This window comes from Ochotona princeps, chromosome 3 (genome assembly GCF_030435755.1).
Source record: "Ochotona princeps isolate mOchPri1 chromosome 3, mOchPri1.hap1, whole genome shotgun sequence".
In the NCBI taxonomy this organism is placed as follows: Eukaryota; Metazoa; Chordata; class Mammalia; order Lagomorpha; family Ochotonidae; genus Ochotona; species Ochotona princeps.
Window position 1 is genome coordinate 85,411,103 of NC_080834.1, and position 27,791 is coordinate 85,438,893.

Below are 27,791 nucleotides of genomic sequence, written 5' to 3' on the forward strand. Positions count from 1 at the left end.
GGCGGCGTGGCCTAGCGGCTAAAGTCCTCGCCTTGCAAGCCCCGGGATCCCATATGGGCGCCGGTTCTAATCCTGGCAGCTCCACTTCCCATCCAGCTCCCTGCTTGTGGCCTGGGAAAGCAGTTGAGGACGGCCCAATGCATTGGGACCCTGCACCCGCGTGGGAGACCCGGAAGAGGTTCCTAGTCCCAGCATCAGATTGGCGCATCGGCCCGTTGCGGCTCACTTGGGGAGTGAAACATTGGATGCAAGATCTTCCTCTCTGTCTCTCCTCCTGTCTGTATATCCGGCTTTCCAATAATAATAAAATCTTTGAAAAAAAAAAAAAGAAAATCACTGAACTGTAAATATGTTGACTCATTTTGGGGTTCTCTATTCTGTCCCATTGGTTCATAGTGATTGTTATGCCACTATTGAGCCATTTTGATTACTTTAACTTGGTAGTAGTCTTTGAAAATTGGTAATATGATTCTGCCAGCTTCGTTCTGTTTTTATTTTCTTTCTTTCTTTCTTTTTCCTTTTTTGTTTTTTTGTTTTGTTTTGTTTTGTTTTTTACTTAACTCTGCTTTGGATAATTGGGACCTTTTGAGTTCCACAGAATTTAAGATTGTTTTCTCCAGTTTTGCAAAAAATGGCCCTGGATCTATACATCACTTGGGTAGCATGAACATTGTAACACATATTCTTCCAGTCTACAATTATCAGAAATATTGTCATTTATTTGTGTCTTCTTCAACTTCATCAGTGTTTTATAATTTTCAGTGTACAGATCTTTTGCATCCTTATTTAAATTTATTCCTGTTTTTTCTTAATAGTATTAGAAATGGGATTATTTTGATTTCCTTTTCAACCATGTATTCATTGTTAGTGTTTCCAAGTTTTGACTAACATAAAACAAAGCTGCTGTAAACATCTGTGTACAGGTTTTTCTGTGAACATGCATACTTATTTCTCTAGGGTAATACCCAGGATTCTAACATCTGAATCACACAGTGAGTGGTTAGCTAATAGGTTAAGAAACTGCCAGTCTTTTCCAGTGTAGATGCATACCAAAGTATGAACATTCAATTTTTCTGCATCCTTGCTAAGATTTGGTTTTACTAGTGTGTGTACTTTTGGTTTATACTGGCACAAACCAACAATGGACAACATCTGATTTTCAATCCATATCTGTTTATACTCCAGACTAAATCCTAGAGAGGAAAAGAAGAATCTTTGTATGGTGATTTCTATTTTTGTTTGTTTCTAACGCAGAAAGAGACAGGGAATACACACACACACACACACGCACACAGTGATTAGGGAAGATCCCACTTGCTGGTTTAGTGTCCAAATGCCCACAATGGCCAGAGGTGGAATGGAAGTGGAGTCAGAAGCGAAGCATGCAATTCAGACCTCCCATACAGGTACCAGGGGCCTCATTATTTGAGCCACCACCTGCTATCTGTCAAGGTTTGCACTGGTGGGAGGTAGAACTGGAAACTGGAGCCAGGAATCAGACCCAGGCAGGAAACAAACTGAGTGATGGTCAGTGTGTCTGGAAATTCAGGTATCTTAACTAAATTGACTGCAAGGTCAAATGCCTGCTTCTAGGATGCCAAATTTTTATTAAATACCTCTGATATGCCAAACGTAGCAAGTGCTAGAACACTAGATACTGTATTTGACTTGGAAGACTCAAAATTTAGCAGAGGAGATGGATAAATAAACATGATTATGAAATAATGTATTGGATAATACACGTGTGTGTAAATTGCTATGGACACTGAGGAATTACAGCTTAGAAGGGTGGTTCTCAAATATTAGAATGCATCTGAATAACCTGAACAGTTCATTAAAATACAGATTGCTAGCCTTTATTCCCCAGAGCTTTGGATTAGAGACCAGGATGAGCTGTGAAAACTTGCATTGCTAATAAGTTCCCAGGAAATGCTGCTGCTTCTGGCCTAGGATCCACGTTTTGAGAAATAGAATTTATCCCCGAGGATGGAAAAGAGTTTTTCAGATGAGAAAAGAATAACGCCATAAAGGACAGCATGGACAAGACATGTTGATGGATGTGCATGTTGTGATTAAGGAATAGCTATTTCTTTGTGTAATTAGAGTACAACTTAATTGAAAGAAAAAAAGTGGAAATCATATATTAGGGCCAGATTATAAAATATCTTAAATACGTACTTAAGAAATTGCACATGCAGAAGTCTGCTTCTGAAAACCAGATTGTATTTGAAAGTAAAAAGTTGTCAAGAAGGCAGTAGCTGAAAACATGGGCAAAACTAGAGGACTACTGTAATAGTCCAGACGAATAATGTCTGAGTCCACTCCTGGGTAATGGAAATGAGCAGCACAAGATAGAACTGTGAGACACTTCCGATATGAACTATCCAAGGCTTTGGTATTGCCTGGATTTCCAGAATGAGAAATGGATGAATTGTCCTACTACCAACCAAGACAGGAATGACACAGATGGAGAGCAAAATTGCTGGTAAGATACGACTTTGGTTTTGGTTACTAAATCTAGACTAACAATGAAAAACCTGTTTGATTGTATCAACTATGAACTTAGAAAAGGAGATCAGAGAGGCAGGGTTGCGGTTGTGTCCTATAAGAGGTTAAAATCAAATGTACCACGGTAGAAGAAGTAAAATAAAATTAGAAAACAGGTTGATAGTAAAATTGAATGAGCAGATGGAATTCTGGAGCCAGTGAAAGCAACTGGGGGCAGTACGGTAGGCCATGCAGCAGTATGGTGGCTTAAGCTACTGCTTGGGATGCCTGCATTCCCAGTTAAGAGTGCCTCGTACAAGTTGTGGGTGCCCTGCTTCTGATCCAGTTTCCGGCTGATGAGAATCCTGGTAGGCAGTACATGATGGCTCAAGGACTTGATCCTTGTCAGCCATATGGGAAACCTGGATTGAAATCCAGGCTCGTTCTGCCTGGCTCAGCCTAGAAGTTGCAGGACTTCGAAAGTGACTAAGAGTACAGAAGATTGTGTGTGTGTGTGTGTGTGTGTGTGTGTGTGTGTGTGTATGAAATCCACCTCTCCCACCCCTTCACTCTGATTTTCAAATAAATGTTAAAAAAAAAACAGAATGAGAGAGGGAATACCAAGCATTCATTCATAGAATATAAGAAGAAGTTCAGAAAGGTGGGGCAGAAGAAATAGTTAATGGTGTTATATATATGTGTGTGTGTGTGTAGATACAGATATTATACAGACATATATTAACTAAATATATATATTTATAGGTACCCAAATATATATAAGAATATAAATATATTTAGATGTACAATATCTATAAAATCTATGATATATGTGATATACATTTAGATATGTAAGTATCTAAGGATAATACAGCATATTTATATATCTAAATATGTATCTTTATATATATCAGCTATATATGTATACATAGCAGCTAAAAGGGATGAAGTCTGAAAGTGTTGATTGATCTAATAATCTTATCAACAAGTCAAAAGTAATGATCTTTCAAAGAAGTAAGAAAAATGAGATTAAGAGTGAACTGGGGGCCCGGCGGCGTGGCCTAGCGGCTAAAGTCCTCGCCTTGCAAGCCCCGGGATCCCATATGGGCGCCGGTTCTAATCCTGGCAGCTCCACTTCCCATCCAGCTCCCTGCTTGTGGCCTGGGAAAGCAGTTGAGGACGGCCCAAAGCTTTGGGACCCTGCACCCGCGTGGGAGACCCGGAAGAGGTTCCTGGTTCCCGGCATCGGATTGGCATGCATCGGCCCGTTGAGGCTCACTTGGGGAGTGAATCATCGGATGGAAGATCTTCCTCTCTGTCTCTCCTCCTGTCTGTATATCCGGCTTTCCAATAATAATAAAATCTTAAAAAAAAAAAAAAGAAAATCACTGAACCGGAGGTGAGGAAGCAGAGCTGACTAGCAGACAATATTGAAGAGAACTCTTTTAAGTGGGTTAGTGGCACACAGGTACAACAATACTGGGCCAATAGCTTGAGGGAAAGGCATGAAGGGAAAGGCAGAAGAAGGATTTCTTCTGGAGACTTTCAAAGGTTTCAAGAGAACCATCAATAGTTTCTGGTGATTAATCAGGATTTATTCTCTCCACCTGACTTGAAATATGCATTACACAGAAAACTCTTTGCCTATTCATTGGCAGCCATAGGAGTGTGATCACCACTTTGGTATTTTTCTCAATAAATTCACAGAAACATGATTAATTTAGTCAATTTTTCTGTGGTGCCTGAGAACTTCTTGCATCCCAGTAATACTATCAAAAGATTCTTAATAGGCTCTGAAAAAAATCCCTTTATATATTCTGTACTCTCTTCAAAAATGCCCCTGAAAGCTTTTTCTTCTTTCTTTCTTTCTTTTTTTTTTTTCCTATTTTGTACCTAACTTGACATACTCTACAGGCTTCCTGGTCTCCTCTGGGCAGCTTTCTACATTCTTTGATAGATGTCACTTTTTCCTCCATAATAATCACTGTGACTGTAATATTTTACATGCTTGAATCTCTTCAAAAACCTATTACTTTTTTCCTATACTTTCAGTAAAGTTTTCTAAAATTTTCTAATCTCTCAATGATGTTTAAGAAGCCTGTCTTTCTCTTGAAAATATTTTTGACATTTATTTTCATTTTGTTCAAAAGGTAGAGAGGGAGAGATTCTTTCTGCTGGTTTACTCCCCAAATGCCTGCCACAGCTAGGGCTGGACTGAGCCAGGAACGGTTAACTCCATCAGGGCCTCCTGGAAAGGAGCTAAGTACCTACGTCATCTCCTGCTGCCACCCCAGGTGTTGATTAACAGGAAGCTGGAGTCTGATATGGGGTGCTGGCATCCATTACAGTATCCACTGCACTGAACACCTGCCCTGAAATCCTTCCTTTCAATTCTCCCATCTAATACTAATGATTTTTTTTCAATTTGCTTAGTGAGCACTTTACAGTTGAGATAAATTTTCTGCACTTATGAATGCAACTGCATTATGATCACTCACATTTATTGTACCCAGGATTACCTCATAAACCCAACTCCTAGCTGCTGGGCAAGAACATAGCTAGAGGATTTTTCTCTTCACTGTAGATGAGTTGGACTTTCCTGTCACAGGAAAATTCATCTTATCAAAAACAGTTATTAAAAAGCTTACTTCTAACTCTTGACCTGATTGTGGAGTTTATAAATCCACATTTGGGTCAAATCTTCCATTTTTAATACCTGGCACAAGTCTGAAGTTTCTAAGTCCTTAACATTTCTTTATTGGTATCATCAACTTACCTAGTTTATAGCAATGTTTCTCAAACATGAGTAAATAAAGCTTTTGTTTCCAAATGGCATCTTGGCTCCTGTACCTAGATGCTTTAATTCAACTGAATAAGGGTAAGGCCTGGGCACCAGGATTTTTTTAACTATCCTGGGAGACTAACACATCACATTTGAGAGGCACTGCTGAAAGTACATTTCAAAGACAATCAACTCTTAAAAAATTATTCAAAGATTGTGAATAGATAATTCTCCAAAGAAGACAGATACATAGCCAGTAACTACGTAAAAAAAGATTATAAAAAAACCCCACACTCAATATCATGCAAATAAAAGCCACTAGAGCTTCAAAGCCAGATGCTAACAAGTATTGGTAATGGTGTGGTGAAATTATAAGCCTTATATGCAGTTGGTGAGATTGTAAAACAGTGTACCAACTTTTAAAAACAGTTCCAGACTTATGTTAAATACATAGTCCTCATATGATCCAGAAATTTCACTCTTAAGTATATACCTAAGACAATATGTATATACCTAAGACAATATGTATATACCTAAAACCATATGTACATACCAAATTTATACACAAATGTATGTAGCTGCTTATTTTTCATAACAGCCAAAAAGCATAAACAATCGATATCCAATATGAATGGGTAGGATGAACATATAAAACTGTGGATTATCTATATATTATTATCTAGCCGTAAAAGCAAGTGAAGTGCTACTTCACGATGTAACATAGGTTAACATTATGCTAAGATTTTGTAAAGTGACAGAACTTAGGTACAGAGGAATCTGCATGATTCCATTTACATAACATGTCAGAGTAGGATAATCTATAGAGACAGAGTAGACTGGTGGTTGGAGGGGAAAAGAAACAGTTAATAAGTATGATGTTTCTTTGTGGAGTGATGAAAACATCCCAGAATTAGATAATGGCGATTATCCAACCTTGTGAATATATGAGAAATCATTAAATTTAAAACTCTCAAAAGCTGGATTTCACTTACATGAATAATATCTCGAAAGAAAAAAGGTAAGTGTATTCCTATTGTTATATGTCTGAATTGTTACTCATGGATATTTGAGAACGACTTTCCTTGGCAATACATGTGTTTTCTTTGTTTGAAAAGGTTCATTTGTATTTCTTGGAAAGACAGAACTACGGTGAGGAGAGACAGAGATAGATTTTCCAACCACTGGTTCATTCCACAAATGGCTCCAACAGCCAGAACTGAGCTGATCCAAAGCCAGGAGCCAGGAGCCAGGAGCTTCCTCTGGGTCTCCCATGTGAATGTAGGGACCCAAGCCTTTGGGCCATCCTCTACTGCTTTCCAAGGCCACAAGCAGGGAGTTGGAAGGGAAGTGGAGTATCCGGGACATGAACTGGCACACATATGGGATCCTGGTGCATGCAAAGATTCTGGGTTCACCTGAGAGATTTAGATTAAGCTCCTGGCTCCTGGTTTCAGATCGGCTCAGCTCTGGCCATTGCAGTCACTTGGAGAGTGAACCAGCAGATGGAATATTCTTCTGTATCTCCTTCTCTCTGTAAATCTGACTTTCCAATAAAACTAAAGAATTTTTTTAAAAAAGAAAATGATCCCATAATCAACGATTTGACCAACTAGTCATTAGGAGTTGGTTTTTCCTCCTTAGGGAAGATGGTCCTTAAGTACTGAGTAAGGTTGACACACAGTAGGATTAACCTTCTTTTCCATACATTTGACATCACTGACAGGAGAAAAGCTATCACACTTGAAACTCAAATCATGGTTTAAGAGTTTAGACCAGGAATTTTAAATTCAGGAGTCAAGGTGGATGCATATAAGACTAGGAAGACGTATACGAGGTGCTAGGAACATGAAGCTAAAGGACAGCATAATTTAGGAATCAGATATGCTAGGATATCGACAAAGCTGATGCTGACAAAGAGAAGGCTGTGAATGAGAACCAGTGTACCAAGCAGAGTGTGGGAGTACAGAAAATTCTGAGAGCTCCTCATGAGTCTGTCAGAGGGTGTACCAGAAAGGCCCATGCTAGCATGGGGCTCTGTAGCAGAAGAGGCCTAGGATTTGGGGCATCTGGCTAGCCACCAGAAAGCGAGAACAGGCTCTCAGTAAACACTGTCCGCTTCTCTTTAACTTCTGCTACAGGGAAAAGTGACTTAATTTGGGATGCTGCATAGAAGAGAAATAAAAAATAGATAGAATAGATCGAAGAAGCTTAAACTGGACGTTGGGGTTGACTTTCAACATCCAAAGGGATATGGCTACTTTGATTTCCATCCAGGCTGGTGTTATCACAAGTTAGATTTGGTGAGATTACATGGAGATCTGCAGAGTGGCGATGTTTGGGGCCAAGCCAGTGTTATTTATGGTCTGAGGTTGTGGTTGGGCTTACTATTACATAAACTGAACACTAAGTAAAACCCAGATCACTTATTTTCTTGTGTCTAAAGCCAACGTTCTGGTGGCAGGAACTAAACTGATAATTCAAATTAAAGAGGTCAGTAGTACAAAGGACATAGAGGTTAGAAGACAATTAGGTTTTTGCCATGCTGGGCTGGTTGGCATGACACTGATGCAATGTGAAAATTCTCAGGATGGGAAATCATGGTTCAGATGTTACAGAGACAATATTACCAGTTTGTATTCTCTTTCCTCCACCTCATTGAAAAAAAAAAAAAGAGTAAGTACAGATGTGCAGAAAAAACATCCTTTCGAAAATTAGTCTTACAGATATGCTGTTCTAATTTGCTAGTTCTTTTGTGCTGAGGCATGTTTTCCAGCAAACAAAACACACTAATAAATCTATCAAGGGTAGAAAGGCAGCGGGGGACAGCTGCAGCCGCACCATCCAGGAGTGACAATGATTAATTCCTACATCTGCTCAGTCAGACAGAAACAAAGGTCACTGTGCATAGATTAGCATCCTGATCACCACCCCCTCCCATCACACACACACACACACACACACACACACACACACACACACACACACTCTTTCACCGCTAACAACGGCAAAATTCAAGTTGCCTAAAAAATGCTTACTCTCTGACCAGAAGAGAGAAAAAGCAAGCTCCTTAGCAGGGTGGTGATGGAAGAAGGCTCAGAATAGGATCAGGCACTGATTAATGTCAGATTACTGCCTAATCTTGTTAGCATCCCAATTGAGTGAAATTTGGATGCTCAGTTACATTCACGAGAGCAATGAGAACAGCAAATGAAGAACAAATCCTGATGCAGTGATTTGATCAAAGGATGAAAAATAATCATGATGAGGCAGCTGAACACATGTGAACATTTGGTTGATTAGTCTATTACTACATGTTGTGGAGCTTAAACAATAGTAGTTTATCTTCTCACAGTTCTGGGGGCTGGAAACCTAAGCTCAAGGATTAGTCAGGCATGGTTTTCTGGTGAGATCTCTCCTCCTGACTTATAGGTGGCTGTCTTCTCATCATGCTTCGACAAGGCCTTTTCTCTGTGCAGGCATGGAGATCTAGTTCTCTTCCTAGTCTTTCAAAGACACAAGCCTATTAAATTAAGGACCTACCCTTACTACCTTATTTCATTTTAATTACTTTCCAAAGGCCCTAACTACAAATATAATCACATTGAGGTTGGGACTTCAACACATGAATTTCAAGGCGAACACAGGCAGTCCAAATATTTTTTACATAGCAAGGCATCTGGAAGTAGATTGTTTCTCTTCATGCTCACTAGTATGCTGAAATCATTGCTTTTTTCTATTCGCGACTCTTATCACAGTAGATCCCTGAAAGATTGCCATTAAAAAAATATCTTGGACTAGGGAAGGTATTTTTAAGTCCACAAACTATAAACATACAGCTCAGAGAATTATCACAAGCAATCCAGTTCCACAGAGAAGAGTACAATGCCTCAAAATCTCACCCTTAATTATGAACTTTCTCCTTCCCCCTAAAGGCAAACTTCTGTATTGACTTTAAATAATGGTTCAGTTATGCCAGTTTCTGAACTTCATAGAGGGGATCACACAGTGCATGCTGCTTTGCAATGGGCTTTTCTGTTTTATGGAATTCATTCATGTTGCTAGAAAAAACTACAGCATGTTCATTTTCACTGATGTGTTATAGTATCTCATTGCAGGATTATATCACCACCAATTTAGTAACCCACAACTGAGAGACATTTGAATGACCACAAACAATGCAACTATGACTATTTTTATGCTTATCTGCTTATCAGTGTATCCATTGAGTATAATTTACAAGTCGATTTGCTGGTCATGATGTATATGTATAAATTTCGGAGGATATGTCAAATTATTTTCCAACATGATTATACCATTTACACTCTCACAAGCAGATCAGACTTTCATAGTTTTGTATCTTTATTTCAATATCATCACTAGAAATATAAGCAGTTATTATATCTGTGTATTAATCTATTTTCCCTTTCTACACATTTGTCTATTCTTTTTTTTTTTAAAGATTTATTTTATTTTTATTACAAAGTCAGACATACTGAGAGGAGGAGAGACAGAGAGGAACTGGAGCTGCTGGGATCAGAACCAGCAGCCATATGGGATCAAGGCAAGGACCTTAGCCACTAGGCCACGCCGCCAAGCCCACATTTGTCTATTCTTGATAAGTCATATAAATGGAATCTTACATCCTGTGGTCTTTTGTGGTTGGCTCTTGTCAATGAACATATTTTCAAGTTTCATCCACTTAGCATAAACCATGCTGAACAGTATTTAGTATATGCCTGTGTCACATTTCATTTATTCATTCATCAGTTGATGAATATTTGGGTTGATTCTACTTTTAGGCTATTATGAATAATGCTGTTATAAACATTCATGTACAATTTTTGTTCATACATGTTTTTTATTTTTTTTTTAAGATTTATTTTATTTATTTGAAAGGTGGAGGTACAGAAGAGAGATAGAGACAGAATTATCCATGCACTGATTTACCCTCCAGATGGCCAGTGCTGGACTTGGGTGCTGGGACCCAAATACTTGGGCCATCTTCTACTGCTTTACCAGACTGGGAAGTTGGATGGCAAATGGAGTAATTAGAACTTCATTGTTTAGTCACATAGTTCTACATTGAACATTTGGGGAACTGCAGGCTATTTCTACAGTGGCCTCAGTAATTTATAGTCCTACAGCAGCAGTGTTAGGAGGATTCTAACTTTTCTACATCCTCACAAACACTTGTTAAATTTTTTATTACAGACATAATATTGGGTGTAGAGTGGTATCTCATTGTAGCTTTATTTTGAATTTCCCTCATGTGTGATGATGTGCCTACTGGACATTTATGTATCTTCTTTGGAGGCAGGTCTGTTCAAATTCTTGTCCATTTAAATATTGGATTATCTGCCTTTTTTGGAGTTACAAATATTCTTGGCGTATCCTAAAGCAAGTCCCTTAAAACATCTTTACTTTGAAGATACTTTCTTTGTCATGTGGGTTCTTTTCACTTTCTCAATGGTGCGCTTCCAGGCACAAAAGTTTTTAATTTTGATGATACTTAATGAACCTATTTTTCTTTTTTTTTAGATTTTATTTTTTTTATAATATTTATATAGTTGATTAGGGTGGGAGGGATCAAGGATTAGGGGAAAGTGGGTGAGAACATTATTTCTACATTTTCTTTTTCTTCTTCCTGTATCTAGGGAAAGTGGGGACATAAGGGGAGAAGCAACATCCAGCCTCCCAACTGCCTTAGTACCTGGGGATGGGGAATGGCCACCCGATAACATCTCAGGGTCCCTGATCTGGAGCACATTCTGAGCGTTCTGCTCAAGTGAGACTATTATTCTTTTACTGCTGTGCTCTAAGGGTCGCTTAATTGTGTCTTTAGATAAACACAAGCTCTCTCAATTATTTTCACTATTATCAGTGATGTCATAGTCACATTAAAATCCACTTGTGCACTTAAAGTAAAAATACACATCTTATCTTTTAATATCTCTCTATTCTCTAAAGTTGTCACAAGTACTTTCAGAAAATAATATTTAAAATAATTTTGTCAACTAATAAACTAAATTGTACCCTTTTGGATATTCTCTTTGTTTTGTCAGGAAACTAAAGCATATGTAGTTTTTGAACTTTTGTTGAAGTAAATACTCAAAAGGAAAACAATATATGTAAATATATAAGGTACTTAATTTTTGAAGGTGAACACACCTGTGCAGCCTGTGTGTCAGTCTAAAAAGGAGTATTACCTGTGCTCTAGAACCTTCTTCTGCTCTCTTCTGATCAGCCCTTTCCCTCACTTCTAACCACCAGCATAGCTACTACTCTGACTTGTGACATCCTAGATTGGCTTTGCCTGTTTTTGTGCTTCATGTAAATAGAATCATGTAAGTCATTATCTTTGTATTAGCTTCTTGTCCTCAACAATCTTTTTGTGAGAGTGTTCCCTACTGTGGCATGCAGCTGCTCACCGTTTATTCTCATTGCTGTATGGGATCCACTCATTGAGATGTATTCAGACAGTAACAGCTAATGGACATTCGAGCAATTTCCAATTTGGGCCTATTACAAACAGTGCTGCTTAGTATACTCTAGTATATGTATTATGATAAATGCTGTTGGCCTTTTATATCCGAAGATTCTGCATCTGTGGATTCAACCAATTCCAGTTAGAAAATATTTGAGAAAAATTGCCTGTATGAACATGTACTGCTTTTTTGATCATTCATCCTCAGACGATGGAGTGTAGCAATTATTTGAATTTCACATACATTATATTAAGTATTAGTAATCTAGAGTTGATTGAAAGTATACAGGAGGGTGTGCTTAACTTTTATATGCATAGTTATATGTAAATCCTATGTAATTTTGCATAAGGCCCTTGAGCGCTCACATTTGAGCATGAGGTATCCTGGAAGCACTCTCCTTTGAATACCAACAAGTGATTCCATGTATTTGCAACTTTGTTGGACTTATTGGGACATAAGATATGAATTATGGTGAACTTCAGTAAAAATTGCTACATAGTTTGATAAAGTGGATCCTTGTGTATTCCTGTATTCCCACTGCTCCTCATCTTTCCCAAACTCAGTTTTATTAGTCTATTTTTATTGTAGACATTCAGGCAAATCCTGCGTTATCTCATTGTGTCTTTTGTTTGTTCTTCTCTGATGATTAATGAGGTTAGTTACCCATTAATGAAGCTAAAAATTTTGTCTTGTGTTTTTCTTGTTGATTCATCAGTCTTTATTCTGGATGAAAATTCTATGAAGACATACACACTGTGAATTTATTTTTCCAACATATACTCTGCCTTTTCCCTCTCCTACAGGAGTCTTTATTAAATGGAATTTCTTGATTTTAATGAAGCACAATCTTGTCCTTCAAGAATAATGCCTTTTAGGTCCGGTACAATAGCCTAACGGCTAAAGACCTCACTTTGCACACGCCGGTATTTCACATGGGCACCGGTTCTAATTCCGGCTGCCCCACTTACCATTCAGCTCCCTGCTTGTGACCTGGGAAAGCAGTCAAAGACGGCCCAAAACCTTGGGACCCTGCACACATGTGGGAGACTGGGAAGAGACTCCGGACTCCTGGCTTCAGATTGGTGCAGTTCCAGCTGTTGTGGTCACTTGGGGAGTGAATCAACGAACAGAAGATCTTCCACTCTCTATCTCCTCTCCTTTATATGTATATATCTGACTTTACAATAAAATTAAATAAATTTTAAAAAATAATAATGCCTTTTCTGTTTTGTTTGGTTGCTTTCTTGTCCCAGGATTAGAAAGACATTCTCCACTGGTATTTTAGGAAGCTTTATTATTTCACCTTTTTATAGTTCAGCTGGAATTGCTCTATTGCATTTTTTTCCTTGTGTGGATAGCCAATTGGCCAATGTACTGTTTATTTGCATCCCAGTAGCATATTCAGTATGGCTTAATTACTAGCTTTGTAATATGTCTTGATACCTAAGAGAAAATCTTTTTTCCCCTTCAGTCTATTTCTCCCCCCGCCCCTGAAATTCCAGATAATTCTGAGAAACAACTTGTTGGTTCTCTCTCTCTCTCTCTCTCTCTCTTTCTCTTTCTCTCTCGCTCTCTCTCTCTTACACACACACAGCCCAAGCTGGAATTTCTACTGCAATTTTATTGAATCCATACATCAGTCTGGGGAGAAATGACATCTACACAATATCAGATCTGCTAATAGATTCGGATCAAATTACCCCACTCAAAATTTCCATTGAACATCTCTGGCTATTTTGGTTCTCTGTCCTTAGATCTGTTGGACGTCTCTGCCTTTCTGTCTCACTGACACGCATGGCACAGTTCTGTGGCCACAGGTGGTCTGTCCCCAGAGGAACATCATGTCATCAAGGTTTCCTATCACTGTGCTTTGTATTTCTGCCCCTGATGCTCTTGTCTTTCCTATCTGTTTGCACTATTTTCATGTGGAGATTCAGCAGCATCTAAACTCTAAGCTGCCACTGCCAGATGCCCAGAGTCCCTTGCCACTTACTACTATTATTACAATTATTTACTTTAAAATGTTTTTATTTATTTATCTTATGGAAAGGCAGAGATACATACAGACAGATGGACACACACACACACACACACACACACACACAATACAGGGCACTCAGTCGCAGTCCCCCACATTGGTCACAGTGACCCAGCTACTTGGGGTATCACCTGATGCCTCTCAGGTTGTACACTACTATTATAACCTTGTCACTTATTCATTCTAATAACTTAAATGAACACTTTTTTGAATTATTTATACATAAAATTGCACTACCTTTAAGTAACTTACTTTCTTCCTCACCAGTTTTTGGTAGGTGATATATGATAGTCCTTTCAGAATTTCTTTTTAGCACCCATGTTTGTTCTGTAACCTAGGCTTTCCCCAGTGTGTACAAGAAGTGTCCCTGGAAGTAGACTTACTACTTTGAGACTCTCACCTCTCGTGGCTTGGATAAAGAAGGGCTCTGGCCCTTGACACATATTCTCTGGTGTACTGCCAACCTTAAGGTATTGCTGCAGCAAGGTGTGTAGAGCAAAGGCCACGTCCATGTACATAGCGCTCAGCCTATGAACCCCAGCCTTGCAAGAGACGGAGTTGCTGCTCACCCAGCCGATATGAGCAGAAGGGAACCAAGAAGGACTCCCCCAAACACTTGAGTTTTTTCAAGTCTCACATTTGGCCTTTCATGTCCTTGCATTAATGTGCCCAAGGAGGGTCTGGCACGATAGATGGCTCAGTGGCTAAATCATCACCGCACAAGCACTGGGATTCCTTTAAAAAAAGAAAAAGACAAGGAGGGGTACCCAAGGAGCCTGATTTTGTTCAAGATAGAGGTACAAGTATCTCTTTTAAATGGTAAAAGTCTGTACTTGGGGCCAGAGCTGTGGGTTAAGAGCCCACCTGCTGCACCGGCACCAACTCAACTCCCAGCTAGTCCACCTATAATCTAGCTCCCTGTTGATGCACCTAAAAACCAACCTAAGATGGCCCCGAGTCCTTGGAACTCTGCATCCACATGCAAAACTGGAGGAAGCTCCTGGCTCCTGACTTTATCCTAGCACATCCCTGGCTATTGTGGCCGCTTGAGGAGTGAGTCAGCAGATGTAAATCTCTCTCTCTCTCTCTCTCTCTCTCTCTTTCTGTGCAACTCTGCCTCCCACATAAATAAATAAATAAATAAATAAATAAATAAATAAATAAATAAATAAATCTTTAAAAGAAGATAAATGTTAAGTCTATTCTCAATACAGCAGCCAAATTTTTTGATAAAGTAAATCAAATTGTGTCATTCATCAGCTTCAAAACCCCACAACGGCTTCCATACACTCAGAGTGAAAGCTAAAGGCTTCACATTGACCTACAAGATCTTCTATAATTTCCCACCTCCTCTCCTACCCTCTGCCTCATTTACCCAGCTCCTGGTCTGCTTTTCCTTGAACACTAGGTATATTCCTACCTCAGTGCTCTTGCATTTTCTATTCCCTCTATCTGGAATAGGAATAGAGAGACCATTTGTCTCAGAGACCAAATGGTTTCAGTGCTTTGTTTTTTTTAATGACTTTCAATTCTATTATTAAATGTTATCCTCTTAGTGAAGCCTTCTGCCAGACAATCTAAAATACTAGTTATTATCCCATTTTCTTCTACTAAGAATGGATTTCCTATTTTGCTTGTTTTTCTGCTCACTATCATTTAATGTATTTTATAATATTTAATTTATTGTCTGCTTATTCACTAGGAAAGCTAGGTTCATGAAGCAAGTGATTTTTGCCTGGTACCTAGCCTACTATTTGATACATTGCTGGTCGATTCAATGCATATTTAAAAATTATTTGTTTGAGAGAAAGAGAGAACTCTCTCACCTGCTGATCGACTCCCCAAATGCCTCCAATGGCTGGGACTGGGCCAGGCTGAAGCAAGGAACTCAGTCTGAGAGAAGGAATAATGGAAAGCAACTACTTACTTAGGACACAATTTTATGTAAAGTTGATACTGTGTTTAATAGGTTAAAGAACGTGTGTCTTCTAAGGATATAAACTTTATCATCATAGCCTACTATATTTTAGTCCAGTTAATACGTTCATTCAGGAAACAGTGTAGTTTAAGCACAAATAAGACACAAAGATGAGTAAATTCAAGTTGTTGGTGATTGATGAGGGAGACAGAGCCTGCTCTCCTTGCAATCCAGTAGTTGCCAATCAGCTGTGATGGGGCAATGCTAGCCAAGTCTGTAACAGTAGGTGCACTAGGAGGATGTAGACACTTCGTCGAGGGCTGATGTTGATGGAGACCTGACTGCATCATGGACCATAGCCTCATACTAAGTCTCTGGGTTAACTCTTACCCTGCCTCACAACTGCCACTGACTCACCCACATTCTACTCCACAGTTAGCACCCAAGAAAGACTTCATCCTTGTTCACAGTCCCAGACTTACCACTCTCACTTCTGTATTAAACTTCATTTCCCATTTATGCTACCATGCCAATAGTTTTTTTCTTTAAAGATTTATTCTTATTTTTGTTGGAAAGGCTGATTTACAGTGAAAGAAAAAGATCTTCCATCTACTGGTTCACTACCAATGACTGCAACAGCCAGAGCGAGCTGATCTGGAGTCAGGAGCCTCTTCTAGGTCTCCCACATGGGAGCAAAGTCTGAAGGACTTTAATCAGTCTCCAATGCTTTCCTAGGCCACAAGCAGGGAGCTTGAGAGGATCCTCCTACATGGGATGCTAGTGCTTGTATGCAAGGTATTAGCCAACTGAGCTACCGTGCCAGGCCCTATCCCATCAGTTTTGACATCATGATATACTACTATCTACTTTTGGCTCCACGCCCAATATCTACAATTGATGACCAAGTCTATTTTTTGTGTTTTGAACTTTAGCTTCCTTTTTGGACAAGGCTATGCAGGATCCTGGATGCTGGGCTTCATCTAGTCCTTGGACTTGCAACACTACCCTATGCGGAGCTATAGAGCAGGTGTTTTATTCAGGGTCTAACTGGGTCCTCTTTTTCCTTCTTGGCCAATAGTCATTAGAGAAGATTCCAAAAATGCTTGTCAGAAAATATAAAGTAAAAACTGTCTCATGACCAAAAAGATCAGTACTGCTCTCCTTCATCTCCAAGTATGCAAACCACAATGAAGGACAGATCTGAAGCAATTAACATGAAAGGTGCACAGCTCCCACTCCTGCAGAAAGGCATCAGTGCTTGAAAAGCTACTTTAAAACAAAACAAAACAAAACAAAACAAAACAAAACAAACAAAACAAAACAAAACAAAACAAAACAAAACAAGATGTACTCTTTTGACTCATTCCTGCTTTCCCTCTAAGGTGATGCATTTGAAGTTGCTAGAAATCCTTGAAATTCTATTTAATACAGTATCCTGAGCACAGTACACAGTCAGCTTAGTACATAGTTATTAATATTGCTGAATAAACTTCAGTTGTGTGAAAAGGGTGATCATGAAACAATGAAAAGAAAAAAAGGAGTGCAGTGCTCTTTGAAAGCATAGAGATCTGGAGGACTTTTATAATAATAAAGACCGATGAGAGATTCTCAAAAGGGAATGGAAATAACAGGCTTGAGAACCAGGACTCATGCAGTATGTCAGATTTTCTGAAGGTGGAGAAAATGAACACAGCAGGTGGACATTACAATATGTAAGGCAACTCTTTCAGACGCAGCCAGAGGACCTGTACAACGACCTTAACCAGGAAGGAAGTGATAACCAAGTGAGATGACCTTAGGAATGGACAGAATTCAGTCACTCGCCAGTGTCTGAATCTCTGCCTGCCACTCCGGGCCAGGGTTCGAGTACAGGTGGCAGGTGCCTCTGTGTACAGTTCTCAGTGTTGGGGGATGCAGCCCCGAGCAACACTGTACATTTTTGCTGGGTACACCAAGAGGCAAGACCTTAACTGCTCTCTATCCAGCCATTTGTTAGGTTTACGCTTGCACTGAGTACCTTGAGGGATCAGGTAAAATCTACTACCACACAAGGAACAGGCTTGTTATAACTCACTCTGAAAATAGACAAACTTCCAGGATCAAGGCTCCTCTGCCCCTGAATGGCAGACCACTGCGTGTGCAAAAACATCCATTCATTATCCTCAAGGGACACAGTAGGGCAGGGGTGGAGAACCAGCACAAACCCAACCTAAAGTTCTGACTACTGCTCTTGCCATAATTAAGTACTTTGTTTCTGCGTCAAGACTATTAGATCTTTGCTAATATCCACGATACAGTACTAAGCTAACTTGTTAATCCATATGTAAAGTAAAAGCTCATACACTATACAATTTATATTACTCAAAATTCTTGATTTCCCAGAAAGTAAAATTCCCAAACTGGGGATTATTATGGGAATGCTACCTTTAACTATGAGAGGTAAAAATATGTAAATCACAACTACTATGAATGAACATATTCATCCCTTCACATGTCTCTTCGTAACTTTCTCTTCCTACTCCTCTTCATTAACCCTATTCACCTGCAGGCAATCATTACTCTGCTCTTTGTAACTACAGACTAGCTAACAACACAATTGTTTCAATTTCTAGAATTTTCTATGATTGAATTACACAGCTTGTAAATTTTTCTGTTTCTTTCCTTCAGCTTAATTATTTTGAAATTTATCCATGTTGTTCCAAGTATCAACAAATTATTGTTTCGATTGCTATGCACTATTCTGCTATATGCATATGTATAATTTATCTACTCTCTCACTGTTGGTGGATATTGGTGCTATTTTCAATTTTAGGCTATTCCAAATAAAGCTGTTAATGGTGTACACTTCTGTGCAGACATTGGTGGGTACTTTAAAACATTTGTGGAAGAATGCAACTGAAAGGTAGTATTTCCCATGAAAATTTCCAAGAATCCTCATATAGTTTCACTTATCTTGAGGAAAAAAAAAAAAAACCCAAACGCCTAACAGCACAATAGGGTACTATTGGATCATAGGGAAGGTCTGTGTTGAATTTTTAAATAAAATGCCAGAGAATTTTCCACAGTGGTTGTACTATATTACCACCAATAAAATAAGCAAATGCTTGATTTAGCCTTTTAAACTTTTAAAAAATTTTAGTCATTTTACCAGGCAGTGATAATTTATTGTCATTTTAATTTGCATTTCTATAATAACTAATAGAGTTAAATATATTCATATCTTTACTTGCCATCAACTTTTTTTTTTTTTTTTTTTTTTTGGTGAAATGCCTGTTTAAGTCTCATTCTGCAGGCCCAGTGCAATACCGTAGTGGTTAGAGTCCTCACCTTGAACAGGCCCCGGGATCCCATATGGGCACTGGTTCTAATCCTGGCAGCCTCACTTCCCATTCAGCTCCCTGCTTGTGGCCTGGGAAAGCAGTCGAGGAAGGCCCAAAGCCTTGGGACCTGCACCCGAGTGGGAGACCTGGAAGAGCTCCTGGCTCCTACCTGCTGGCTTCGGATTGGCTCAACTCCAGCCGTTGTGGCTGCTTAGGCAGTGAACCATCAGATGGAAGATCATCTTTTCTGTCTCTCCTCCTCTCTGTATATCTGCCTTTCCAATAAAAATAAATAAATCTTTAAAAATGAGTAGCTTTTTATTATCAATTAGTTTTCAGATTTCTTCATATATGAGTACTTCAAAATGTTCACAAAAAAACGAAACTAAAAGGTTTTAGTGTTCAAAATTTTGAAATGTATATTTTTTCATAAAATGTAAGTTATGAACTTTTTCAAGACCTCCCATGTGCATGAATTTTAAAAATTTGCACCAAAATAAATATTTCTTTTAATTCACGTTTCCACGAACTCTTGAAGTACTCTCATTTTCTGGATACAAGTGTATTACCTGGGATCTGCTAATTTCTGAATATGATGTAATAAATAGAGCAAAGTTCATTTTTGTAAATGGATAGTCAATTCTCCCAGCACCGTATGCTAAAAAAATTCCCCTTTTCTACTGAATTGCATCTGCACTTGTGCTGCAAATTGGTTGCTAATGCATTTGTGGGTTTATTTCTGGAATTCATTCTGTCTTTTGAAGTATATTTTATCTTTACCCAATACCAAAGTGTTTCCATTACTCTAGTGTTATTATGAAGTCTGGACACCATTCTACCAAGCCCTCAACTTTATTCAGCTTTAAAACTGTCTTGACTTTCTAAATGCTTTATACTTTCATATGAACTTTAGAATCTTTTTTTGATATGTGTGAATAAGAAAACGTAATGACAGCTGCAGTTATAACTGCAGATCACCTAGAGAGGAGCTGAGCTCTTAACAAAACTGAGTCTTTAATCCATGATCACAGTACCTATTCATTTATTTAGGCTTTCTTTAATTTCTCTCAACAAAATTCTATAGCTTTCAGTGTTCAGGTATTTCATATTATTTGTTATATGTACTCCTGACTATTTCATATTTATTGATAATATCCTAAATGGTTGTTCTCAATTTTACTTTTCAGTTGTCTATAGTCAGCATATAAAAATACAACTATTTATTCATTTTTATTTATTCGAAAGGCAGAAAGAGAAAGACAAAGAGAGATCTTCCATGCTCTGTTTTACTCCCTAAATGACACAACCATGGTTAAATCCATGACTGAATCCAGGAACAAATAACCTAATCTGAATCCCCACATGGGTGGCAGGGATCAAATCCCTGAGCCATCACCTGCTGCCTTCTAAGGTGTGCACTAGCAGGAAGCTGGAACTAGAACTAAAAACAGAGCTGAGATGTAAGGCCAAGCACTCTGATATGGGATGTATGTATCTCAAGCAACAGCTTACCCACAGCATCAAGCGCTTACTCTTACAACCAAGTTTTGTACACTGTTCCTGTTTCTAGAAATTTGATAAATGCATTTATTAATTCTAACAGCTTTTTAGAAACAGATGACACTGAATTTTCTATATAGGTGGTCAAGCACCTGAGGTATAGATATTTATTTCTTCAATTTTAAAAGTAATCATGTTTTTACTGGTTACTCAAAACCATGTCAATTCCATAATGTTGCAAATTGCTGTTGATGTTACATTGGGACTCTTAATTGACTGGGATGATATTCTACCAGCTCTAACTTCAGACCAGAAATGGTCTCCCCAAGAAACTGTTCAACCCATCTGGACAATAAGTAGCTTGATTCTATGCTTGGTATACGTTTGCAAGGAAAGAGTCTTGATTGAATTTGAACTGTAATACTGCATCAAGGTGGAGGAATCCACCAGGGGGGAGGGGCTTGTGAAGGGGTGGGGGGATTCCCAGAGCCTATGAAACTGTCACATAATGCAAAATAATTAATAAAAAAAAAGTAATCGTGTTTTATTACATCTTTTTCATGTATTATTACAGTGGCTAAAAACTCCAGTGTTGAAGTACAGTAGTGAAAACAATTGTCCTGCTTCTAACTTCAATAGTAAAACATTCAGCCTTTTATTACCAAAAATAATGTTAGCTGCAGGTTTTTCATATGTGCACTGTATCAGGTTGAGGAGGTTTTCTTCTATTTCTACTTTGTTGTGACTTTATTGATAATGATGCTGAAATCTATCAAATGTGGGTGCTGTCACAGGGGCATAACAGCCTATTCTTCCACCTGCAGTATTGGCATCCTATGCAGGTGTCGGTTCTAATCCCGGCTGTTCTGGTTCTAATCCCAGCTGTTCCACTTCCGATCCAGCTCCCCTTATGGCCTGGGAAGGTAGTGGACGATGGCTCAAATTCTTGGGCTCCTGCACCTGCATGGGAGACTTGGAAGAAGCTCCTGGCTCCCAGCTTCAGACTGGCCAGCTCTGGCCATTGTGACGATCTGGGGAGTAGCCCAATGGATGTAAAAACTTTCTGTCTGTCCCTCTCTGTCTATGTAATTTTGACTTTCAAGTAAAATAAATTTATCTGCCATGTGACCCAGCTATCCCACCTATGGAAATATATCCAAAGGAAATTAAGTCTACATATGAGGAAGTAACCTGCAATCCTACATTTACAACAGAACAGCCTACAATAACAAAGACATGGAAACAACTCAGATGCCCATTTGGAAGAGGAATGGATAAGAAAACTGTGGTACATCTACTCCATGGAGTACTACTCAGCAATTAAAAAGAATAAAATTCTACCATTTGCAACAAAATGATCCCAACTAGAGACCATTACTATGCTCAGTGAAACAAGCCAATCCCAAAAGGACAAATATCATACATTCTCTTTGATATAAGGTGATCTTTCTGCAAAATACTTATATTTAATAGATACACTATTAGGCATGTATTTATATGTGCACGTGTGTGTGTGTGTGTGTGTATTTATCTAGAGGATCTGTATAATGGAGACAAGTATACCATGAAGTGGAGATACATGTCTATTTCTGAATAAAAGATGTACTACCAATGAAATTGTTAAATAGATCTTGACACTAGAATTCCGGACTTTATATCATTCTCTATACCTACAAGGTTAGGATACACATTCAAGTGCAGAATAATGAACCTGTGACTGTTGTAGAGAGTAAACTATTGTTACAACATAAGAGAAAATAGCAGATGAGGGAGGGGAGGGTGAAAGGGAAAAATGATCCTAAGGAACTGTATCATGAAAAATAAAAATAAATAATCTTTAAAAAATCGTCAGATGCTTCTCTATATTTATTGAGATGTTCATATGTGGCTTTCTAAAGTTAGTAAATTAGCTAAATTAGGTCAACTGACCTTTGGATGTTAAACCACTGCATTCCTAGAATAAACTCCGTTTCATCATGACATTATCCTTTTTAAAGTTTTTTATAATTAAGCTTTAAAATTTTCATGTAGAATTTCTGATCTATGGTCATTGCTTTTCTAGTATATTCCTCCCTCCCCTCCACCCACCCCCTCTACATTCACATTCCTTCTTCTAATGTCTTCCTTAGGTTGGGAACTCAGGGTAATACTGAATTAGGGAGTACATTCTTATTTTCAGCTTTAAAGAAGAGTTTGAGTTGACCTGATAATATTTACATCACAATACAAGCACAACTCAACTGGGTGCCTCAGGTTCAGAGTCTCACAGAAGAATGCAGTCAAGGTGTGGCCATGGTTATCTTCCTCTAAGGAGTGACAGAAGAGTTCTTTTAACAAGCTCATTTACATGGCTGATAGCAGGCATCAGATGGTATATGTTTGAAATTCACTAACATGGTTGTCAGTAAGTCCAAGGCAATTGCTAGATGCCAACTAGAAATATCAATGCCTTTCCACAAGGCAGCCACACCATGACGACTAGCTTTCCTCAGGGTGAACAAATGAAGAGTGAGAGTCCAGAATGCAAGCCCGTCATTTTTTTGTGTACTTTAACACCAGAAGTGATATAGAATGAAAAGGAGAATCAGTGAATCTAATTCATGCTCAAGGAGAAAAGATTTCATGAGAGCATGACTGCCAGGAAATGGGAATTGTTGCAAAATACTTTAAAGGATTCCTACCATAATTCATCACAATTCGACCTTATTATCCTCCTAACAGCTATAGAATCTACAGCGATTTCTCTTATTCGTTATTCTTGTAAGTGTGTCTCTCTCATTTTTCCTGAACCTTTTGTCATAAGATTGGTCAATTTCATTACATTCATAGACAGCTTTTGGGCTCACTGACTTTTTTTTTCTACTATTCTTCTATTTTTTTTTATTTAACTTATTTTCACTCTGATCATCATCATTTCTTTTCTTCTACTTATGTGAAGGACTCATTTGATGAATTTTTTTTCCTTTCATGAAGTAGAAGCTGGAGTCATTAATATGGAACCATTTTCCCCCCAGAATGGAACTTAGTGCTCTAAATTCCCTCTCCCCCCATTTGATGTGTTAAATGCTTATTTTCATTCAGTTCAAAAGACTTTTCTAGTACCTTTTGATTTGTCACTTAAGATTTTATTTATTTGAAAGGTAGAACACAGAGGGGAGAAAGAAAGAAGAGAAAGAGAGGAAGACGGAGTGAGGCGAGAAGAGGGAAAGAGAGAGAGAGAAAGAGAGACAGAAACTGAGATTTTTCATTCACTCCCCAAATGATTTCAACAGCCAGGGCTGGACTAGGCTGAAGCCAGGTCTCCTGCAAGGGTGGCACATACCTGGGGACTTTAGCCATCATCCACTGCCTTCCCAGGCACATTAGCAGGAAGCTGGATTGGAAACACAGCACCCCAAGACCTAAACCAGCACTCCTTGGCAAACAATGGCTTAAACCACTGCACCACAATGCCAGCCCTTTGCTTTATTGTTTGATTGTAAATTATTTTGAAGTGTTCTGTTTATGATTAGAATTTTTCAGAGACTTTTCTGTAATTGATTTTTAATTTAATTCTATTGTGTTCAGAAAACATACTTTGCATGACTTGTACCCTTTCAAATTTAATAAGATTTTTTTTCCTATGGCCTAGAATGTGATCTGTCTTGGTAAATGTCCTACATGGATTTGAGAAAAATGTGCATGATGCTGTTGAGTGGTGGATTTTATAAATCTAAATTAGGTCAAGATTGTTGAGTGTTTTTCAAGTTTTCTGTGTCTATGGATTTTTCTTGAGAAACTACATTTTAAAAATTCTGATAAAAATGCAACATCTGCAACTGAGTGTAAGCATTGTTATGCTAGTAAAATATTGTTATTCATCTGGCATCCACACTCACATGTTCATACAGAGTCACATATTTAGAGACCACAGAACTGAAATGAAATAAGCATCTGATTGGGATACTTGCTGTACCTTTGAACAAGTATGATTGTTCAGTAAAGCGGGTTGTTTCATCTTTCCTTGTTTGACCTTGTAAGCTACTTAATTGCAAAACGTGTTTTCACTCACAGATCTTATTACTTCACTCTTTATGCCAAGTCATGCTCCAAACTGCAAGCAATACAAGCTGAAAAATCTTTAAGAGAATGAAAGAAATATAGGTGTTTCTACTTTAATGCTGTTTACAGCTATTCCTCTTTGAATAGATACATAATTCTTGACAAATCTTGCATGCTCCAAAACTGTATATAAAACTAACGATTACAGAAAAAAACTATGATGGGGCCATAACACTCAAAACATTCTTAACTTTGTAACTAGAATACTAATACAATGACTATCCCAATTAAAATACAAGTACGACCTTTTGTAGCCAGTATCAAGAAGACAAAAAAAGGTCATGGGATATGAAATGAGACCATTGGGTAGAGACTCTCGATAGATAGTTAAGGGGGAGTCTTGGCAGAAGAGGTGACAAGGGTACCAAGACTTAGAAGATGAGGAGGAACCAATCACGGAACGATGTGGGAAAGACTGTCAGGCAAAGGGAAGGGTAGGAGACAGGAGTACAAAGCCTTGAGACGGGCATTAGCTTGGTGTGTTTGAGGAACCAAATGAAAAGTGACTGGGACAGCCTGAGGGTGTACTCAGGTCAGGGTGCCAAGTGCTGATGTAATACTAAGGTTGACCCTGCCAGCCAAGTCTCTGTTGCTTAACAATCCCCCATCCTCTGTGCCTAAAATTCCAGAATGCCTGACAGACAATTACAGTTGGCTGATCCTTTGCCAAACGGACAGACCACGGAGCCTAGCACAGGGAGTTGTTGGATTCTGAAGCGGGTGATGCAAAGGTGGGCTGGGGGCCAGTGGTGAGGGCTGTATAAGGGCCTCTTAGGAGCCAGTGGTGGACAGCTGAGCAGGAGGAAGGCAAGCAGTGCCTTTGTGGGAGAGACATGGTGACCCTGAGGGAAGGCTCCAGTATCAGCAACAGCAAGGCCTTGCAAGTCCTTTCTAATGAAGTCATCACTTTGCTTCTGCCATCAGCCTTGAGAGATACTTTTCCCGATTAGCTAGTGAATTCACAGGCAGCCGGAACTGTCTAGCAGAGCAGCTGGGTAGCAGGGTTTGTACAGAATCCTTAACCCGCCCATACTGGTTCTTTCCTCCATATGGTCTCTTTTTGTATCTGTGTTAAGAATAAACACAAACATCTCATCTTCTATGGGGACAGACTCCTCCTTCTCTTGGCTTGTGGGAGCTAGTACAATACTACAATGAACCTGTCTCCTCTAGAGGGAATCTGTACTGCCAGGTCAGGACAATTTCAGGCAGAGTTGGTGCCTGAGAGGGTGAAACAAGCTTTGCTGCTCCTGGCTATCCACCTGTGGGAGATATGAAACTGGACCTGGGGCTGCTTACCTGTTGTTCCTGCAGCGAATGGTGAAGGCGAGAAAAAAGAGCACCAGAAGAAGGCCACAGCTGAGAAAAGTCCAAACAATACCCAAGAGGACGGGAGATAATGAAGGGCTGCTCCTACTGCTAGGGTGCGTAGATGTCTGAGGACAGAATCAAGGGAACATGGTTAGGAAGGCAGCATCTCCATAGGTCAACCATGGGCTACCCCATCATCATCAAAGCTGGGAAATAATATGTCCTGCATGTGTGGCTCCTTTTCCTTTCTCCATCCCTCTACTGCCACCCTCAACGACAACACGACCAACACCAACAACAGGACTGTCAGAGCAGTCCTGCTAGCTCATGGCATCTCACTTACAATTGTCGTCCCACAGAGATCGTGGAGGGGTCTCCTCTCCAACTGCTGGCCAGGAAAACTGTCACACAAGTCAGAGCAGTTGATTTCAGACTCCATGTCACCATTCGCTGCTGTGGTGTGTACTTCCTCACAGTCTTAGGAGGGATGCTGCTTCTCTCGAACTCAAACACAACAGCAGATCAAGTCTTTTCTTCAGAGACCCCATTTTGGAGCCGGTTTCTGGCTCAGAATCTGGGATGAAAATCCCATCCATGTGTAAGTGAAGGGTTATTTCATGAAGTTCCAGCATTAGAGGCCCTCCAACATCAGACATTATCTAACTGGTCCCCTGCTGCCAGGGAAATCAAGAAAGGGACCACTTGGCAACCATCTGTTCCACACAGAGACGATTCTGGCTTGCCACCAGAGGGCAGTCACTGCTCCTGAGCCCTGAAGAAGGAAAGAAACTGGTATAAACTAAAATTGAAGTGTAGGTGAGGTGGTCACAGAAGGCGGCTGGGAACTCGCATTTACTTTTAACATATTGGTTACTCATTACTATGTCAATTAATTCCATAATGATGTAAATTTTTGTTGATGGTATGTTGGAGCTTTCAATTGACTGGGATGATACTCTGCTGGCTCTGTCTTCAGACCAGAAAGGATATACCTAAGAAGCCATTGAACTTGACTGGACAATAAGATGCTGGACTCTATGTTTGGTATATGCTTGCAATGGGGGAATCTCAACTGAACTTGAGCTGTGGTTATGCAACAAGGTGGAGGAATCCACCATGGTGGGAGGGTTTGGGGAGGGGTGGGGAGAACCCAAGTACCTATGTAACTGTGTCACATAATACAATGTAATTAATGAAGTAAAAATAATAAATAATAAAATTTAAAAAAAAAAGAAACTGGTTACACACACACCACCCATAACACAATGTATCACAGAGGTCTAAAAATATTTCATATATTTTTACCTGTATATAGCTACATTTTAATTATATATGGGGCACTTCAAAAAGTTGAATTAAAATATGAGTTTATTTTGGTACAAAATATTTTGAATATCATACATAGTTTTTTCATAACACAGGCTGTCAAGGAACTTTTTGAAGTACCTTCATCAATGTTATACACTTAAATATATCACAAAAGTTTAAAATGGATTTTAAAATAATTATACAATATCTTAAAAACAAAGGGAAAGCACAGCTAACAATTTCTTGGCTTGAATGTCTGTAGTTTCTCCTTGGGTCTCATATGGACCAGCACCATAAGAATTTCAGTTTAGGCTTGGAGGGCACATTGCCCTTTTTTGCTTCATTGGGAAGCCCATGCCATTCCAAGATCTCTGGGCAGCTCATGGTTAGGCTCTAATTGATGCTGCGAGGCATTTGGCTTTCTCCATGCATGACTGCTGCTCATTCAAGTTCTCTCAGTGAGTGGAAGGAAAAAAAAATTAAAGATTTAAAGATTTATTTTTACTTGAAAGAGAGAGAGAAGTCTTCCATCTTTTGGTGCACT

At 39.0% G+C, this 27,791-nt stretch overlaps 1 protein-coding gene across 1 annotated transcript in view; it reads right to left on the minus strand.

The window, feature by feature from the left end:
- GPR156 (G protein-coupled receptor 156) overlaps nt 1–26,694 on the minus strand; it is a 74,578-nt gene extending 47,884 nt beyond the window's left edge. Inside the window, exons 1-2 of the mRNA XM_058661292.1 lie at nt 26,283–26,694; nt 25,928–26,064 (exon numbers count right to left, since the gene is read on the minus strand). Of these exons, the coding sequence (XP_058517275.1) occupies nt 25,928–26,064; nt 26,283–26,378 (233 nt within the window). The 5' untranslated portion in view covers nt 26,379–26,694. The remainder of the gene's footprint in view (nt 1–25,927; nt 26,065–26,282) is intronic.
- Between the last annotated feature and the right edge of the window lie 1,097 nt (nt 26,695–27,791).